At 42.5% G+C, this 19,883-nt stretch overlaps 1 protein-coding gene across 1 annotated transcript; it reads right to left on the reverse strand.

Moving 5' to 3' along the window:
- Positions 1 to 1,490: 1,490 nt before the first annotated feature.
- On the reverse strand, positions 1,491 to 13,406 carry WNT16 (Wnt family member 16). The gene is made up of 4 exons (XM_045865108.2): positions 12,755 to 13,406; positions 12,325 to 12,563; positions 10,131 to 10,417; positions 1,491 to 2,905 (listed from the first exon to the last, which is right to left on the reverse strand). Exons 1-4 carry the CDS (start codon positions 13,159 to 13,161, stop codon positions 2,441 to 2,443), a joined length of 1,398 nt encoding a protein of 465 aa, XP_045721064.2. The 5' UTR covers positions 13,162 to 13,406; the 3' UTR covers positions 1,491 to 2,440.
- Between the last annotated feature and the right edge of the window lie 6,477 nt (positions 13,407 to 19,883).

Genomic DNA, 19,883 nt, shown 5'->3' on the forward strand with positions numbered 1-19,883 from the left:
GTAACATAAAGAGCCCTAAATAACGTGGGCAAAATAGCCCAGACTGGATAGGACCATCTGGGCTTCACAACTTGTATTCCCAAGAGCACCATGGTGCTACCTCAACCATGATGGAGAGTGGGAAGAAAGTGAGCCAAGTCCAAGCTCAGTAAAACGGGTGAGAAATTCAAGGATGGCTTCCGTGGTGATGCCAGGGAGGAGAAGTAAAGGAAGAAGCCAGAGACACAGCGTGGGTCTTAAGAGTTCCTGCTCAGGCATCCCAGAGAGGAGAGTCTGAGTTGGCATCACCATCTTCAGCAACCGCTGAATTGTAACCAGGTATTTGGGAATTAGAGGCTGTCTGGTTTTTCCAATTGGTTGGTAAAGTAATTACGAAAAGATTTCTAGTTAATAGAGCAAATTGGTTGTTAATGGGAACTATTCTTTATCTTAAAAAAAAAGTGCTTATTTTCAATGCAGACAAAATAGATTTACTATGCAAAAAAAAAAAAAGACATGAAAATAAGTGTCTCTCAGGTTATTCTAATCAGTGGATGCTAAAGATTGATAAACCACTCTTTTAAATAAGTGCTATATTTATTCAATTGTCATTTCTGAGTTTTTCATTTATAAATAATATTTTTTTGTTAAACTTTAAGGGTCACAATTAAATGTTTTGCCTTGAATTTAATAATAGGCAGGCCTGAGATATTTTCCATGGGTTTGCTGTTTTTCACACATTATTGTTCTGCCTTGGTAAATAAAATAGAAAGGCAATAGAATGAGACCTGTGGGCAAGAAAACATTTCTTTAGCTTACTATAAGAAAAAGAAAATTCTTTCTTTGTCCTTTCTGAATTTAGAAATTTTTCCTACATAATACTGAAATGTTTAACAATTCATAAAAAACATAAGCGTCTACATTTAAACACAGCCTTAAATGTAGCCATGTAATTTTTAAACAGGAACCTTGTAAAATATGATGAATATACATGCATGAATACTAAACTTAGAAAGACCATTCAACATTCACATGGAAATGCAGCATTACATACAATATAATAAATATCCAGGATATCAAATCCACAAATTGATCATTATTTTGATTTAGATTCTTTTATCCGTTAACACTTTTACTGCATAATTTATTATAATAACCTTACAAGTTAAGCACAACTAATTAAAAGCAGAATTGAACTAATCTGCTGAAATAACACAATTCTCAATATTTTGCAGCATATTTTAATCTATAACATGGAAATCTGTCATTTTGACAAGAAAAACACATCCATATAACTAACTACTCAACTTCTTTTTCAACGTTTAAAAAAAGAGTTAATAGTATGAAAAGAAACAGAAGCTAATCTTATTTCTGAGATAATTTTATTGCCTTAGCTCTTGGGCTTTGGCAATAAATGTCTTAAGTTTTAATATATATCATATAACTTAAATACTGTATTTACAAAATATATAACTTTTTTTTTTTAGCAAAATGCTATACAAAATACTGTCTTTACACATTTAAAAGGTGCTTTCCCTTACAATGTATGAGAGCCCTTTATGTTTTTACCTTTAATTTTCCCACCTGCTTTCAAGATCCCTATCGTCCCCATTATTTCCAAGCTGGGGTTTTAATGGTAGAAATTGGTCTACCATTAAAGAATGAAGCCAACTACAGTAGATGTTAAATAACTTAAATTTAAATTTAAAAAAAAATGAAGCCAAAAACGATTGCTGTATATCTGAGCTTTTTCTAGATAAATTCTCCTAGTTAAAAGGCACTTAAAATCCAAACCATACATTTTACTTTTTAATGTTTAGATTCTTCCCTTTTGTCACTAAACATCTCTAGCAAACACTTTTTAGGGGTACTGTATCACTTATGAAAATTCTTTTTAATTGCCTTCCTTTTAAAAGGCATGAAAGGGTAAGTAAGCACCCACCACTTCTGTTAACTTCTCAGCGTCTGTTTCTATGCACAAACAGTATGACTTCTTCATCTAAAATACTGAGAGAATAAATGAGATCATGTTTACTGTTCCTTTCTGCTAGAAGAGGTGTCTTTTAAAAATGCCTACTATTCACCCACCACTATTGAGTTTCATAGCTGAGTTCCACAGTCCAGGATCTTATCCTGAGTATGGACCGGGTCTCCCTGCGTGAAGGCTGCTTCCTGTTCTGTCTTGTTTAGGAGACAGATTATCTTCCTGGTGTGTCAATATATATTTCTAAGCCAGGAAAAGATGAACCCAAAGCTGGTCGACTCTGGCATCCCCCCAAAATCCACATGCTCTGTGTGCGATTGGATATCCAGCAGGTAAAGGGGGCTCAGCGAGAGGCATGAGGGTCTGGGGCTTCTGAGGCCGAGTCCGCTTCCCCAGCCCTGCAGGGTGAGAGGCACCCTCTGGACGACACTCCCTCGGCTGTAACTGAGCAGCGTTGCTCGACGCTGGATGGAGGGGCTACTTGCAAGTGTGGACGTCAGTCATGCTTTCACACCTCCTGCAGCGAACGTAGCAGCACCAAATAAACTTGCACTCGCACCTCTCCACGTGCCTGACCACGTGGGTGTTGTAGCCTCGGCCACAGCAAAGGAGGTTGCAGCCGTCCGCGCCCTCTGACGTGCGGTTGCATTCTCTGCCTTGTGTCCCCGGGATCCCTAGTTTCTTATCCTCGACACAGTAATTGGGAGACTTATTGACGTAGAGCAGATCATCCTTGCGAATCGGTATTTTCCTCTGGTCTTTGTCTCTCCTGCGCATTTTCCTCTTTATTTTGTCTGAGATTTGGACACTGTTTTCGTATTTATCCTTCAGCAAGTGGCCAATCTTCTCGAAAGAAGACATGGTTTTCCAGCACGTTTTCACAGCGCAGGAGCCCGAAACTCCGTGACAGCGGCAATCTACGGACATCAACTTGGCGACAGCCTGAAACCAACGTAATGGTATTAAATACCATCCATGAAGGGTTTTACCCAACAACCGAAGCACGACTGACTTCATGACTTCACTTTCTGGGTCTACTGAGTCCTGCACAAAAATGACAGCTTTGAGCATAAAGGCTCTTTACAGTTGCTTCAGGGTTCAAGTGTTTTGTCCTTCTCTTGACCCTGCAGAGCAAGCATTTCCAAGTCTAACTGAAAGTGGTGGACCAGGCTAATGTTGTTATCGGGGCTTAGCTGAGGCGACAGAGGGAAACTGCTTTTATTGCTATGTCTTTGCTCAGTTCTGGGTGTGAGGATGTTCACGCGTCCCTCCGTGTCCCTGACACCAAGAGTGTGTGCTTCATGGACCAGCAGCACCGACATCACTCGTGAGAAATGCAGACTCTCAGGCCCCACTCCAGACCCGCAGCATCGGAATTTGCATCTTAATAAGATTCTCAGGTGACTGGTATGCACATTAAGATTTGAGAAGCACGGAGAGGGCAGGTGTCCTGGGTGCACAAGTGCATAGAAACATCTGGGGAACTTTACAAATAACCAGTGCTCTAGTCCCTGAGATTCTGATTTAATTGGCCGAGGTGGGGTCCAGGCAGTGGCACTTCTCTAAAGCTGCTCAGATGACTCTAACGGGCATCCAAGCATGAGATCTGTGGAATTGAGGGCTCTCACGTTTGATCACTTAGGTTCACGCGGGCAGGGGGGGACCATGTTATCCTTTGGTCACAGACCACATGAGAAACCCTGACTAATCAACTTAACTTGGTCAAAAGGAAAAGGGGCTGGAGAGTGTGGTGGCTCCCAGCACATTCTTCCCCCCCTTCTGGAAAATTAATCCGAAACATATGTCCTATTCTTGATGGATCAGTAATAGCACCATCCTAACGTAGAAAAGGGATAATATATATATGTAATTTTTCAATTCAAAGTGCTGAGTTTGCTTTATTCAGACTGAGGAATTAAATGAAATTACATATATCTGTAAGAGCCCTCTGCCTGGCACACATTAGAGTCTACATAAATGCCCCCTTCCCTGAAGAAGAGGGTACAGGAAGAGTTGAAAGAAAATTTTAAAAAAGGGGCTAACAGTGCAAAGGCAATATAGAGATTTCAAGAATTTCAGGGTTCTGATCTCTTACACACCAGGCTAGTCAGCACAGCTTCCTTCAATCCCCAGAGGATGGCAGAGCAGATTAATAAATCGCCAGGACTAGCTCTAGCGTTGACGTTCTGTCAACATGCTGGGTAAAATGACAAATTGATCTGTCCATTCAATAACTTGGAAATTATGTGTGTAATCTCACCAAAGAAAGGAAAAACCTCACAGCTTAAATTCCACTTACATTTCTTATCAAAACTATAAAATGACGGGTTTATGCTTTGCTGTTTTATACTAAACCTGGCACGGACATGTTTGTGGAATGTTATGTTTCCTAACAAATTAAAGTTTCTGAACTATCTAATGAGACAGAATATTTCAGACAATTTATAATATTTGCAACCTTGAGTGAGAGCATATGGTATTGATTTGTGCAATATTTGATACTTATTAGTGTTTAAAATAATAAACAGAATAATATTTAAAGCCTGTCCTTTATAGAATAGAGCACATATGCTCTTTGTGAATTCACAAAACCTAGAAGCAAGTAGCTATGTCTATTTCTTATTAACGCAGGGCAAAAGATACCTCTCCATGATAAAGCAATTTATAAAGTATGGCACACACAAAATAATAAAGTCTGGCACAAAAGCTTATTTGCTTAAATTTATGGCATTTGATATTCACAAAGACTTCAATTCTTTCAAATGTCTCCAGGCAAATGAATGTTCAAATGAATGCAATCTGCCTACTTTTGTTCAGATTTTAAAGGCTCGAAGGATATGAGAAAAAGAGAGCTCAGTTAATGCTAGGTAATAACAAAACAAATTGTCCAAAGAAAGCCTAAAATCGAAGAATGTCTGTTTATGTATTTAAACCTGATCAACATTCCTCACAGTCATCACTTAGTGATTTAAAGCTGCCTCTCGCTCAGGATCTTACTGAGCGGCCAACTTTTTCTTTCATTAACCAATTCAGACATCACGTACAGTGTTGCCAATTTGCAAAGCATGGAAGACAGAGTAGATGTTCACCAAATACTTATGGAATAGTTAGTCCAGCTCACTGGAACAAGTTTTAACTCATTCTCTGTTGGTGATATGAATCGGAAGGAAGAACTAAAAACCGCCTTTAGCAAAAGAATCACTGCCAGGAGAGTCAATGGTATGGGGAGACCTTGATCCTGCTGGGTTCTCTTCCCATTCCTCAGTCCACAGCAGTGTTAGTCCACAGAGTGACACGTTACTTCACAGGTTTGAAGGATAAAAAGAGACTGATTCTCAAATCTAATGATACCACCTGCTGAATGTGTATCGGAATTTGGGGAAGATTTTCCTGCCATAGGAAAACTAGAATCTTTTAAATACCTGGAGTTGATTATAACTTTTCAGGGATGATATTTTAAAGTTTTATTCTATTACCTTTCAATTCCATTATCTTTTTGTCCTTAACAATAAGTATAAAAATAGCATTTTTATCATCTATATATTTTATATTTTATCATATATATTTTATATATATTTTTACCACATATATTATCATACATATAGTCTAGGATAGAAAGACAAATATACTTCAAGGAGAGGAATTCCAATAACTTGACATGCAATTTAAATGATTATAGCCCCAAAAAACTCTAAGGAAGAAACTTGGACAACCAGGGATTAAAATAAAGCAATGTAATTACCACTAGGAGAATTTGATGAAATGCAGAGTTCAAGGGCAGATCACACACACACACACACACACACACACCATGGTTTAACTGCAGAACTTAGTGTTTCTCAGAGCACCTTTTCATAAATTACTTTACTTGATTTAGTTTTATGGGAAGAAATGCCTTGCACACAGTAGGTCGTTAATGAACATGTACTTACATATTATTCCAACTTTACCAGCAAATAAACAGCATGGTTAAGATACTTGCCTTGTTTCAGGAATGGCAATATATGATATAAAGTCTTTATATCCAGCGGGAGAATTTTAGTAGACCAGAGAAAAGCGAGAGTGGAAAATGGAGTATATTTAAGGAAATTGCACGAACACTCCACAAAAAAGTATATTCTGGAGCTTTTCAGCTAGGATTCTTAATTAATGTCCAACAGCCATTCTGAGCTGCAGTGATAGCAGTCCTTTCCTGCTAACAGGAAAAGTAAAAGGATAGCAACCGTCTGAGTAGCATGTGGTTATGAGAAAATTCTTTTCTCTACTCTAGTTGAGTTGTTAGGGTTTATAACGATATTAACAGAGGAATGTTTTGTGAACTATTGCAAACAGATGTGCACATTTTGGTGGAATATTTTTAAACGATGGGAGTGCAATTAGGAGGGTAGCATTTAATTTACTGGGCTCTTTGTGTTAAGTGTTGGTTTGATAAACTTCTAATGAACTGAAATAGGCAAGATGTATCATTAATACTTAATGTAAAAATAGAAACTGCTTGAAAAGTGGGCTGTGGAGTGACTGGTCCCACTATTTTGACTCCGAGGTAACCCCAGCGGGAAATGATTGTTTCCCAGTATATTGCTTTATCCAAACTTTACAGAAATGACCCCAAAACTGCTGTGGAACATTTTGTTATGAGCAGTTCATTTTGTCAACTATCAGATGACCTGGTTAAGTTTTTAGGAAAACTGTGACATAAGGTTGGATGGTTATATGTAGAATTCCTATTCCTCTGACCCATTTTGTCTCTTTCAGTCCAAAAATATATTTGAACCTGCTAAAAGGCAAAACACTTATGTGTTGTTCGAGTACTTATAAATATTCTTGAAACAGGTCAATGAACATTTGGGGTTGGGCCCCTCCCACTTTTTTGAGTTACTCATCATAAAACAAATTATGGGGTAGGGAAACTTAAAAGTTTATGAGGTGGACATGGGAAGAATGGAAATATTTTAAGCACACCAAAAGAAATACCCATAAATATTCCAAGTCACATTATTCCCAGAAGTTCTGCCCCTGGAAGACATCACATCATTCCGTCAGCCAATCACCGTTCAGCAACATTATTCTTGGAGTCAGAACTTTAGGAATGGTGTCAGAAACCAAGTGGGAATCAGAGTACTTAAGGTCAGCGGTTAGAAAATCATCTATCCTGTTCACAGCACTACTAAGCGCCAGTACCCACATTTCTCTGAACGCTTTCCTACATTTTGAGTTTGGGATTTTGAGACCAGGAAAATCAATTCAATTGAATGCAGACCTTGAACTTTACCCAGAAGAATATGCCTATTAGATTAAAATCCTGATTGCCAATCTTAAAAATGGAGTTGGTTGTTCTTCCATGTTAGATAATAGCCTGCAAACTTGGTTGGTTTTTGTTGTTGCTGTGGTGCTGGTGGTGGTGGTTTTTTTTTTTTTTTTTTTTTTTTGGCCACCAGTGGAAAGAAAAATACAAAAATGTTTGAGTTGTAATATTTCCTGAAAAAAAGACCAACAAAAACACCAGTCCAGGTAATATTCTGTAATATTTTAAGATTCCATCTAGACCAATGAGGAACAAAAAGATTCCGTAGAGAGAACTCTGAAATTTACACAAACTGTATATATATGTATAGGCTGAATTGTTTTCTGCATAATTAGAATAATGGCAGAAACCCTGGTAATGTGAGAAGATGGTTTTTTTGCCAACAAACACAGTGGATTAAAATTGATGCTAAACAGTTGTATGTTTTTAATAAACTCAGAATATAAATAATAGTTTAAGATCAAATAGTTACAGAGGCAGCTATTGCTACCTAATTTGAAACAACACACAAGACAGAGTAAAACTAACTAGCGGCCCAATGACACTAATAAAAATACAGTTAGAATACTTCGGAGCTTCTCACAAGTTTGGGGATAACCTTGATTCAAGGGAACTAATTATGACATGAATTTCCAAGTTCTGTTTTCTAGTTAAATTTGTAAAAACCTCTACGAAATTATTTAAAGAACGGCTAAAGAAGAGTTAAGAGATCTAAACTGGTAATCAATATTCATTTAGTTTTTTAAAATATATTAATTTGACTTATTTTAGTGTTTTTCTTTTTAACTCCAGAATTTTAAAGAACATATATTTAAAAATGTAAACATCTATTTAACCCTCTTTTATATGTTAGAAATAATTTTAAAAATTCTTTATTGGATAATATTTAAATTGAAGCAGAACCCCATTCGTTGAATTTTTTTTACATGCAAAACTTTAAGGAGAAGAGACATGTGCATAACTATGGTGTTAAACAAGAGTTACTTTAGTGTGATCAATGGAATTTTAAAATTTCTAAACAAAAATATGAAAAGCCTACCTTGCTATTTACTGCCTTTCCTACTTTCTATTTTGCTATTTTAAATCAATATTCAAATTGAATTGAAAGTTCAAATTGGAATTTGAAGTGTTATGGTGAAAATAACATTTACTGAGTTTTCTGGTTTTGTATTATAAACCAGTGTGGTTAAGCAGAGAAAGCTGGCTGCCACTTGCACCTATTCTAAGTGGGTTCCATTTATTCACTTTCCAAAAATGTAAAACAAAGGCAACATATATTTTAAATATTCCTGACAGATACTGCAACTTGTTTTAATTTATTTCAGGAGATTGTGGCAGATTGCAATGACTACTTTGGGACTCTTACAGGTTATTGGATATTTACAATAATATAGGACATGTGCTGATATTCCTGTCCTGAAAAGATTATTACAACACAGGAAATGTATATTCACAAAAAAGTTTTGACTGTTTTAGGAAAATCACTATGACTCGCCAAGTAATTCAGCTATGCTATAGAGCTCAAACTTTATTGTGTCAATATTCATTAAAATAAATATTAAAAGGTAAATTAAGCTACAGATTTATTCTATTTTAAGAAAGCTTAGTATGAAAAACCAGAATTCATAAAAGAGGTTAATTAGATGGTGGTTCTTCAAATTTGTCTACCCCCCAGTCTTTAATATATATATTTAAATATCCATACATTTAATATAGCTAGAGCTTCTTTACAATTATCTGCATTTATCATTTTTACAAGGTATCTATATCACTTTGTAATAAAATAACTAATTATCTTTAAAAAAAACTTTGCTTTACCAAAATGTTAGTTAAGAGTTATGTATTCCCGGATGTATTCAAGAATGTTTGCCAGAGAACGTAGGGACATATAGATAACATGTTTAGGAACCATTGCCCACTAAAAAGAGATTTAAAAAAAATCAAAATTCAAATTTGAGATGGACTTTGATTCAGTCCCATTAGAAAGGCAGATACTATAGATCTTATTCTGGCTCTGTCACTAACCAGCTCAGGTGATGGAACAAAATGACCCAAAAGGCATGTGCACATCTGTTATTTCATAATTAGTGTTCTGGGTGTACAAAGTACAAAATCACCAATACATTCTATAATAAGATTCAACGCATATCAGATGGAGAACTTAAACGAAATCAACGTAGAAGTTATTCATATATAATAAACCCATATATAATACATATGTATGACATATATATTTCTTAGACTGCAAGTGTATGTTTTTTTAAATCATTTGGACAGGGGCACCTGGGTAGCTCAGTCGTTAAGCGTCTGCCTTCGGCTCAGGTCATGATCCCAGCGTCCTGGGATAGAGCCCCGCATGGAGCCCCGCATGGAGCCCCGCATGGAGCCCCGCATCAAGCTCCACATCGGGCTCCCTGCTCTGCGGGAGGCCTGCTTCTCCCTCTCCCGCTCCCCCTACTTGTGTTACCTCTCTCGCTGCGCCTCTTTCTGTCAAATAAATAAATAAAATCTTTTAAAAAAAAGATTTCTGTTAAAAAAAATAAATCATTGGGACAGATTCATTCAGAAGTGTAATCCGACTGTTTTTTACTTAAAGGCACTAGATTTCATCCCATTTTCTTTTTTTTTTAAAGATTTTATTTATTCATTTGAGACAAAGAGACACAGAGAGAGAGAGAGACAGAGAGAGAACATGAGCAGGGAGAAAGGGAGAGGGAGAAGCAAGCTCCCCGCTGAGCGAGGAGCCCGATGTGGGGCCTGATCCCAGGACCCTGGGATCATGACCTGGGCCGAAGGCAGACGCTTAACCATCTGAGCCACAGAGGCGCCCCTCATCCCATTTTCTAATACATACATACATACCTGCCTTCCGGCTTCGTTGTTGTGTAGATTCATTGCTAACAGTACTTTGCTTTCTTTTCCTGTGCTGTTTCTGACGGGGAGATCTAGGAACTTCCTGCTGAACCACATGCCATACTGGACATCATCCGAGCAGCCCCCCCAGTGCCAGCCTTCACTGGCGGAGCCGCCGCTCTGCAAGCTGGTGTCGCAGGAGCACTCGGTCATGTTGCCTGCACTGCAGGACCTGGTCACAGAATGCACCAGGCCTGCAGCCATCACAGCATAAATAAATGCTGTTTCCTTGGTGCCTAGAACAAAACACACATTGCTGAATGCAAGAGTCTGTTTATGTTCATAACAAAGCTTCCTGCTCATCCCCTTTGCAGGGAAGCGATTTTTCAACTGCTTTCGATGGATGCTTGAATGAGTACATACTCAGGAAGGACAGTTGCATATTGTTTTAGTCTTTCACAAAAGCAGCATTAATTTTCAGTATCTCACTTGGGGGGATTTTTATATATTGTGTATCGAATCAGCTGTTTGTTTTTAAAATTTGACATGTATGTCAGCACCTAGCTCAGTGCTTAATAGACAAGTTCAAAGAATACGTGTTGAATTTAAAATCCCTTGCATGGATACAGCAAATGGTAGTACAATGTCCCAAAGAGTCCAGATGACCTTTCTTTTTAAATTTCAAATGTGTTCTCATGAAACACACGCTGAAATATTTGGTGTGATTCTTGTTTGTATAAATAATACATGTTGGAATGCAAATCAGAATTAAGCAAAGGCCAAAGCAATCAGTAGATGTTACAGTTTACTTTCATATCAAAGACTGGTCTTCTTTTTAAAGGATATTATAAATAACAATCACAAATATTAATATGAAACAGTTAAATATCTTATATAGTACTAGCTAATCCTCTTACAGGCTGAAAGAGAATGAAAAACTGAAATGTCACCAGAAAAAGAAAAAGAATTGTTATAGAAAACTATTGAATATATATTTAGCACACCTGCAATAAAGTTTGAGCTAAACTCTTCGCAAATTAAAGTCCCATTAAAACATTAGTAAAGTGGACTTCTACAGAAGAGACTCAGCAGGTGACCTTTTTTCTTTTGAGATGTTAAGATTGGAGTACGGTTGCAGGCCCGTTGTCCAATCAACCTTTTCAACAGCTGATGTCTCTGCATTTCAGCAGCTGAAACTTTTCTTCTTCTTCTTTTTCTCCTCCTCCCCCTCCTTTTTCTCCTCCTCCTCCTCCTCCTTCTTCTCTCTCCTCCTTCTTCCTCCTCCTTTTTCCCCTTCTTCCTTCTTCACTTCTTTTGTCTTCCGCGGGGTCAGGGCTCCCTCGGAAGGGCGTGCCGCCCAAAACGCAGCGGGGCAAACGCAATGCTTTGGCGGCGGTGTGTGTAGGGACCGGGTGGAGAAGGGTCAAAGGAGGAGGGAGAACGGAAATGAATGTGAAAAACAACAACGCATCTTTCGGCGCCCAGGTTCCAAAATTCTCTGAAACTGCTGATATGCCTAGAACAATCCTGGGTCCCTGTGCCTTCATCCCCACCGAGTCACTAGGCACGTGGAAGTGGAACTTTTACTGCAGCTTCCCGCGCCGCGGCTGTGCTCCGAGGAGGGAAGATAAGGAAGGAAAAGAGAACAGAGGGCAGAGCCAAAGCAGTCGTGCTCGGGTTAGCCGCACGTTGAGCTGGCCAGGCCACTCCCTTTAAAAATCACCATTAGTTCTGTCTACCCCGCGCTGCGAGGTGCCCGCAAACGTGCGGCTTCGCTGCAATTAGCCCCTTGTCCAGGGCTCGGCGCGCAGCGGAGTTGCTTAAATCAAAGCAGACGCGGCGGCAGCATTCCCTGCTGCCGACATCATGTTTCTCCAGCTGGTCACCCACGTAGGGGGGCGCTACGGGGTCCGAGGGGTCGGCGGGGTGGAGTGTCAGAGTTTTTCTGCAGCTCCCGCCGGGCGCTGCGGGACGGAGGAAGAGCTACAGCTCCTAGCGCCCCGCTCGGGACCTGGGGAGTCACCCCCCTCCGGGGCCGCACCTGCACCCGGGTCTGACTTCCGTCACCCCCACTTCTCGCCCGCTAAAGGACCTCTTTTGGGATTTAGAGAGCGACGGACCACGCAAGCGCTACTTTATTGGCTGTACTTGCAGGAGTTGTCGCCCTGCATCCCGCGCCATGCCGGAGGGTCCGGGGACTTACCGCTGCTCAGCTCGTAGCCAAACAGGGGGCTGGTGCCCGGCGGGGCGGCGGTGACCAGGCAGTTCCACCTCTCGTGCCGGAACTGGCTCCGGCACTCCTGAATGCCCAGCCGCGCGCCCTCTCCGATGCTCGGCAGCAGGTACGGTTTCCTCTTGCACAGCTCCTTCTGGCGGCTGTTCAGCGGCAAGTTGGCGCAGCCCAGCTTCTCCGGAACCCCAAAGGACGCGACGCCCAACCACCTGTAAGACACCGCCGCCCCTAGCGTGAGCCGCTCCCCAGCTCTCCTCTCCAATCCCAGAGGTTTCGCCGAAAATTGGGTCATCCGCCCTAGGATCCCCGGTCCTGCTCCCCGGCTCCAGCTGAAAGTGCCCTGAGGCTGGGCACCCCTTTTGCCGCAACCCCCGTGCGCCCCTGCTGCCCGCATACTCACATCCAATTTCCCTGGGCTCCGCAGGGGAACAGCGCGAGCAGGGCTGCCCACAGCGCGCACAGGCGCGACAGTCCCAGGAGCGCCGCTCTGTCCATGGCCCCCGCATGGAGTCCTCCAGCCCCAGCCACTCCTCTTCTGCCCTCCCTGCCCAGGGGCCCGCCAAGCCAGAGGTCAGTTCCCCCGCACCAAGTTGTCCCTCGCCCTCTTTCTCCCTGCAGACAACATAAAAAGAAGGCCAGCGGTGGGGGCTCCCGGCAGCCTTCCCCTGGCTTGCGGGGAGCTGGGAGGAGATGGAGAAAGTAGCCCGGGGCCCTCCTCCTGCGACGAGCCGGAGGTGTGCAGGAGGTGCGGGAGCGTCCCTCGCTGGAATAGGTGAGAAACTTCTGTTGATGTAGCTCTGCCTCCATCGCCCCCGGCCTCTCCTCCCATCTCCTCCCCCTGGCCGCGCCTGGAGCCTGATTGGCCCAGCCTCAGCCCCGCATCTCATCATCCCCGGACCGCAGGCTCCCATTGGCTGCGAGCGGGCTCCGCGGGGGGCGCTCCGGCCCGCTGCTCCCGGACGGCGCGCCCCGACCCGGGTGTGTTCTGGACCTTTCCTCCTGTCACCGTCTTCCGCGAGCCGGCCTCTGCGGGAGGGGTACTGATTCAACCCGAAGACTGCTGGGGCCGCTTCTGTCTTCGCAACCCTGGGGGAAGGCGTGGGTCGAATGGGACACGTTTGAGTTCCACCCACCCCCCTCGCATTTGGGTGGAGTGGCTGGAAAATCTCACTGCCCCCGTTCCTTTCCTCTCCTTCACCTCACCGGAGAGGAATCGTTTTGAGTCAGAGTTGGTACCAAACAAGTTGACCTTTCAACACTCTGCTTGAGGTCCCAGGGTGTCAGGAGACTTGAGACTGGTGAAATGCTGTCAGGCTTGAGGTCGTCGTCGTTTAAATAGACAGCTATTTTTAGCGAAAGAGAAGGTTCTGGCCTAGTATCTAATCTACCATATTTAAATTGTGTTACGTGATTTCGTTTTCCCGGTTTGTCTTATTTTCTGCAATCTTTGAGAGCATTGTCAGAAGGTGGAGGGCAGAGAAAGAATGCATGCGAGAGCTTCTGGAGAGCTTTCGAAGAGATGAGGCTTGTGTCCTTACCCTTATCTCCAGTCCATACTGGTGGCTCACGTGGAGACCTTGGACAGGGCTACACGTTGAAGTCATGTTAAAAAAACTTACTTATTAACTGCCTAAGTGTGCCCTGTACTGGGGGGAACTTACACAGACAATATCCCTTCTCTCAAGTTCACAAATCAACCACAGAGACGAGTCTAAAACAAAAGAATTTGAGATTTCAGGGAAGGAGAGTATAGGATCCAGTGAGGTACTCTTTGGAGCCAGAGTTCAGAAGCCAGAGACGACATGGTGGCTGGCAGTTTAGGAAGGTTAGGTAGCCAGTGTTTTTCAGGATAGAAGATCTCTGGGAGAACCGTGAAGGTGAGCCGCGTGTGCTTAGCTGTGGTATCAGAAAGCCCTGCCTCACCTCGTCGGTGGCAAGAAATGTTTCTGAGAGGTGTCCCCGGCTCCCTAGAGGACTTCTGAAATGGTAGTAAATTCTCAGGGTAGACATACCAGCTTCGTGGGTGCCAGAATCCAGACTTAGTCAAATCAAAGATTGGCTTTGCTTGCTTTATCCTCAAATAAAGGATTTTATTTGCTGCATATCTCCCATATGAGCCCAGAGCAATAAAAGCTCACTGAAGTTCCCATCCCATCCCCATTCATTCTTTTATCCAACAAATATTTGTTGAGTGAACACTGTGTACCAGGTCTTAAAGCCACATTGTAATTTTTAGAGAGTCAAGTTGATGATAGGGTGTAGTTACTGATCCAGAAATATTTTGGCTAATGGCTAGTGGCCTCTCTCAAAATCAGAGCCTTCATCCAAGCTCACTTATTCTGTGAGCCTCTCCAGGGGGGATCATGGAGCACTCTCTGCTGTATCCCCGCTGTTGGGCCCAGTGCATGAAATCTTGGTTTTGAACATAATTTATTGAGTGGACTAACATGATGAGGAACGCCCTGGGCACATACCTAAATGGGCTAAATGATGAAACAAGACAAGTGACTTCCTTTTCAGGGGGATGGGGGAGGGGAGAACATTAATACTTAGGGATTATTGTGTCCATACCTCTAAAGCCAAGGATACTTATTTCTAGGAGTTGATAGAGTTGAAGAAATACACTTTTCATTCAATGAACAGACATTTGAGTGCCTTTTTTTTCCTGCCAGGCATTGTGAACCCTCATGCACTGAGAGCCTCGTAAATGCCTCCAGCATTTCATCTCTTTCTCTCTCTCTCCACACAAAATTTCAACTCCCCCCCCCCCATTGGTACTCATTTCATAGATAAAAAAAATGAATTTGGAGAGGTTGAACACTTGCTCAAGGTCACTCAGCTAGTAAGTAGTAGAGTCAAAATTCACTCTTATTTTAGAGGCCTTGTTCTTTCCACCACAAAATACTGCTGCATAACCTGATTCACAATCTTTTTTTTTTTTTTTTTTCCTGATTAAACCCCACATCACTGGGCCTCAGGATCTAAATTTCTCTTTTGTGTCCCGTGGTTCTTTACATCACAGTTCACCGATATCTCCATCAAAAGAGTTGTTCTGTTCTCTGAAGATAAACAAACCCCACAGTGGGTCTCCATGAAGTGGGTCTCATTGAGGCAGATGTCATTCTCCATGGACTTCCTGCCCTTTTCCCCTTCTTCCCTATCTGGTTTCTGTGGGCTGGGAGGAGCCCCGAGGGCGGCAATGGGTGAGTTGGGTGGTTGAGGTGCCCGCCGGTCAATCAGTTATAATCTTAGGCAATTAATATCACCATTGAGCTTCAGTTTTCTCACCTTTAAGATGACAATAAATTCTTTTTGAGATCTCAATCTCCTACTACAGTTCCAGGAGGGCTGGAGGGAGGGAGGCGGTGTGTGTGTGTGTGTGTGTGGTAATGGGGGGAGGTGACTGCATTTGCTAGTGGATTTACCCTCCCATGAGGAAAAAACCTTAGTCATCGACAAGGGCATGTCTACCTGAGTGATGGCCCAGTTTCCAGGGTGTCACAGGCTAGAGTTTTTTGGCCCCCATCTTGCATTTTCAGTTCTAATTTTGCTTCTGGTTTTCAGTGAAAATGAATTCTTTTAATTGCAGAAATCTTTTTAAATGGTTGAACTTCAAAATACATTATAATCTGGTCAGGTCATATGAAATTTTATTTTAAGGATAAAGGAAGTTACAGATATTTTATTTATTCTGGAACAGGAAAGTGGGGTGTTCTTTCATAATCTAATCTATATCTCCAATATAAAGTGGTTCATCTCTACTATCATGAGTGAGGTTTATACTATTTAGAGAGAAATAATGTAAATGGTGGGTCAAATCTGAACGTATACATAACTGCACATTTCAAATTGGTAATTTTTTAAGTAGCAAGCAGGAGCCTGTTTCCTATTTATTATTTTCAATTTTGTAATTTGAAGGGAGGACAAAATATTACCTGGCCAATAGAATATGACCTGATGGTTTACTATGTTCTGCAAGGTTTCCAAGCTTCCGGTACCCGTATCTATAAAATGTTGCAAAGATGATACCATTCATCCTTCGTAAATACCACCTGGTACTATGTCATCTCATGATCTGATTCCAGCTACGAGAATCTGATCAATGCTAAGAAAAGCACCATGGGACTCCAAGTATGCACAGGTTCCTGGAGCATCTATAGCTTCTTGATTCCACAAGGAGAATGTGTATTTGAACCTGTTTTCCTAGCAGGGGTAAGGAGTTTTGAGCTGTATTCCAGAAAAGGATATTTAGGAGGGGGAAAGCCAGATCTCAAGCACATTCACTCACTCAAAAGAGCTCTCTCGAGGGACTGAATCTGTCGTGACCAGAGTCATCTTTGACCAGCTGGGCCAACTGATAAGTAGTTGGCTGGCAATAAATCCAACTGCCCACTCAGGACAGTTGTAGATTATTAGTTGTCGAACCCAGAGGAGTCTGTTCTTTCTGGTAGTTTTCTCTCCGTCCCTGGGAAACTCAGCAAAAAGTCTGCCCGCACAGATATGCCTTGGACTCTGCCTCTGGCAATCCATCAGAGAACGAGACTTCTAAGGGCCCTGTTGTAAGAATTTCTGCTGCAGATCACAGAGACTTACGTACTGGAAACTGATACCAGAAGCACCCCAGCTGGTCTTAACTCCCGTGATAGAACAGAAGACCAGAGGTGACTTTTTACATAACTGGGTCCCCATCCATTCTATTTTAAATTTCACCTGGAGGCGACCAGTGTGTGGAACAGAGCACAGGCTTGTGACTACTGGCTCTCAGGCGGGGGCGGAGAATGGCATTCTGGGTGTCCTGTTGTCCTTTGGTGGCCCGAAAAGCCAGTAAGAATGACAGACTTGGAACAGCAGAGCTGACACCAGTGGCAGAACCAGGAGGAAGAGCGGGGGTTGAAAAAGGGATGCCGTCTTGCTGTTTGAATCTCCGCAAGTATGAAAGCGAACACTTTTTGTCTTCTTGTCTTAACAAATTAAGGCTGGGCGCCTGGGTGGCTCAGTCGGTTAAGCGGCTGCCTTCAGCTCAGGTCATGATCCCAGGGTCCTGGGATCGAGTCCTGCATCGGGCTCCCTGCTCCTTGGGAGCCTGCTTCTCCCTCTGCCTCTCTCTCTCTGTCTCTCATGAATAAATAAATAAAATCTTAAAAAAAAAAATCATTAAAAAAAAATTAAGGCTGGAGAAGTGGCCTATCTCTAGTGTTAATGGTATGGATTATGCCGTCGTTTTGGAATGAGGGATTAAAAGTAAAACACCATCCCTGACAAACGAGAGAGAGAGAGAGAGAGAGAGAGAGAGCACGCGTGCCCATGCATGGTGACTATTGCCTGAGGGCACAGGTAAGCAAAACAAGCAAAACCGAAAGACATGGAGAATGTTGATTCTCTCAATCTCTCTTTTCAAAAAAAATTTTTTTTAAATTTTGTAGAACAAAGCAACTCAACGAGCGAATTATTCTTGATTTTAATAAGTTACCAGGAAAACTACTTCACAAATCCGGAGTTGGCATTTTTTAGAGTACTACTGATAGAGCGATCACTGGGCTGTCTATAATGGAAAAAACAAATTGTCTCTTTTTTTCCATTTTAGTAAAATTGAGCAACCTTAAATTTTAAGGGAGAAAACTTAGGGGGAAGAGTCTTTTTAGACAGATTTTGCCAGCGTCTATCTTATTCTAATTGCTGGGCAAAATAAGTACCCTTGATCTGACGTAATAAATATTCCGGCCGGTAAAAGACCAGTTAAAAAGCAGCCTGGGCCCGAAGTAGCTTTCGCAGTCAAGGTTGCTGCTCACGTTGCACCACTGGCTACAGGCCTGGGGGGGGGGGGGGGTGTCACGTGCTCACATGGCGCGGACGTCTGGCCAGGCAACTAACGGCGTTTGGGGTTCACCCGGGTCTGCGTCTTCACACAGACGTGTATCACATTTAAACTTGACCTTAGTTTCTTCGCTTTCATGACCGAAATCCTTCACGATTTCCTATTTACCCCCACTTAGGTTTCAAATCCTTTGGTTGGACTTCGAAATCCTTCATGCAGGAGTTGACCAGAGCAGTCGTTTCTGATTAAATTCACTTGATTTCGGCACATTCGATCTTCTTGGGCAGCCCAGCTTCTTTCTCTCCTTTTCCATAAGCAGGGCCTGCATATTCCTACTTCAGTTTCTTGAGAAGCACGCCTCCGTGCCTAGAATCTTCTTCTTTCTTTTTTCACTTCCCCAAGCCCACCTACTCGTTCTTTAGGTCAGACCCCTTCAGGAAGCCTTCCACAGTGGACCGTATTGATGGCTTTTCTCTGCCCAGTTCCTACATCCTCTGAGGTACCTGCCAGGAAGTTTGTCACATAATTTACTTTTGTTCTCTGATAGTTTTATGTGCTTTAATTGTAAGTCACCAAATAGACTGTAAATGTCTTCAAATCAAAGTGTATGAGTAATTTTGTGGCACCCCCCCTCCCCCATTGCTCGAAAGGCTGAGTGTGTATTAGGCGTTCGGTAATGATTGTGTGGTTGCTGTTTTAACAGACAAGGAATTTCTCGTAACAGTGGAATCAATAAAGCATTAAGTTGAGAGCTGTCAGCATTGACATAATCTACTAATTTACCACTTTTCAACTGGGAATTTGCCAAGACTTGTCCCTAGTACGTTGCGTTAGTATGTGCCATGTGATTTGCACCAGTTCCGAGGGGACTGCCAGATGGCTATGTCTAGAGTATTCACAGCTTCAGTTTCTGCTAGCGTTAAAATCGGTAAATAAACTGATACTCTTCAATCTTTCGGACCAATCCGTGTGCCTCTTCCAGAGAAGTTTGTGGAGCTAGGCTAATAACTCAAACTCTCACCGGAGTTTCCTCCAGAGAACGCTCGTATTTGGGGAGGCAAGTGCTCCAGGCCCAGGACATTTACGAGGGCCCAGAGACATAAACACAAACTGCATAATAGGTGTGAGGCGTGTTTCAGCCGCAGCCCTCTCACCTTCTGTTAATGATTACGAAGGGAGGCATCGGTACAAAAAACAGCCGACTGAGGCTCTCAAGTTCGCAATCTGACGAAGTCTTCTGGTGCCAGACCAATTTCGGGGGCTGTCACATGGCTTAGTGAAGCAGCTTCCCAAATCGGCCGAAAACCACAATATTGATACACTGGGCCACGTGCCAGAACAGAGCCTGAGTCCAGCCGACTGGGTAAAAGCTTCCAGTTGCTACTTTAGCACCAGCGTATTGTCTGGAATCCCCAGGGCACACTCATGAAACCAGCGCCAGGCAAATACAGTGGAGCCACTTTTTAATGCTGTTTTGGGGAGAGAACTAACATTTGCCTTATAGGTTAACTGAGTTCTGGCAGGTTTCGGCTGGAAGGAGTTTTCCTTAAGGAACTGATTTGGCCCTCAGCATATCTTTATCTTATAGGAATTGTTGGCAGTCTAGGGTGGGGTTTGGTGCGGGAATCTTAGCCTTCATACTCCACTCCCCTCCCTGCCCCAGGGGTTCTGATGAATAAAGCATGCACAGAGAGAACTGAACCAATTTGGGCAA

This window comes from Mirounga angustirostris, unplaced genomic scaffold (assembly GCF_029215605.1).
Source record: "Mirounga angustirostris isolate CCGP_5_RB_7025 unplaced genomic scaffold, mMirAng1.0.hap1 SCAF_12, whole genome shotgun sequence".
Lineage (NCBI taxonomy): Eukaryota > Metazoa > Chordata > Mammalia > Carnivora > Phocidae > Mirounga > Mirounga angustirostris.

Bases quoted from the DNA above. Each gene is read 5' to 3' on its own strand.
- WNT16 (XM_045865108.2), bottom strand. From the start codon at position 13,161: ATGGAGGCAGAGCTACATCAACAGAAGTTTCTCACCTATTCCAGCGAG. The intron at 12,564-12,754 runs GTGAGTATGCGG...GGTGTCTTACAG, and splicing joins GGAGCCCAGGGAAATTGGAT to GTGGTTGGGCGTCGCGTCCT. The intron at 2,906-10,130 runs GTATGTATGTAT...CGTTGGTTTCAG, and splicing joins ACAACGAAGCCGGAAGGCAG to GCTGTCGCCAAGTTGATGTC.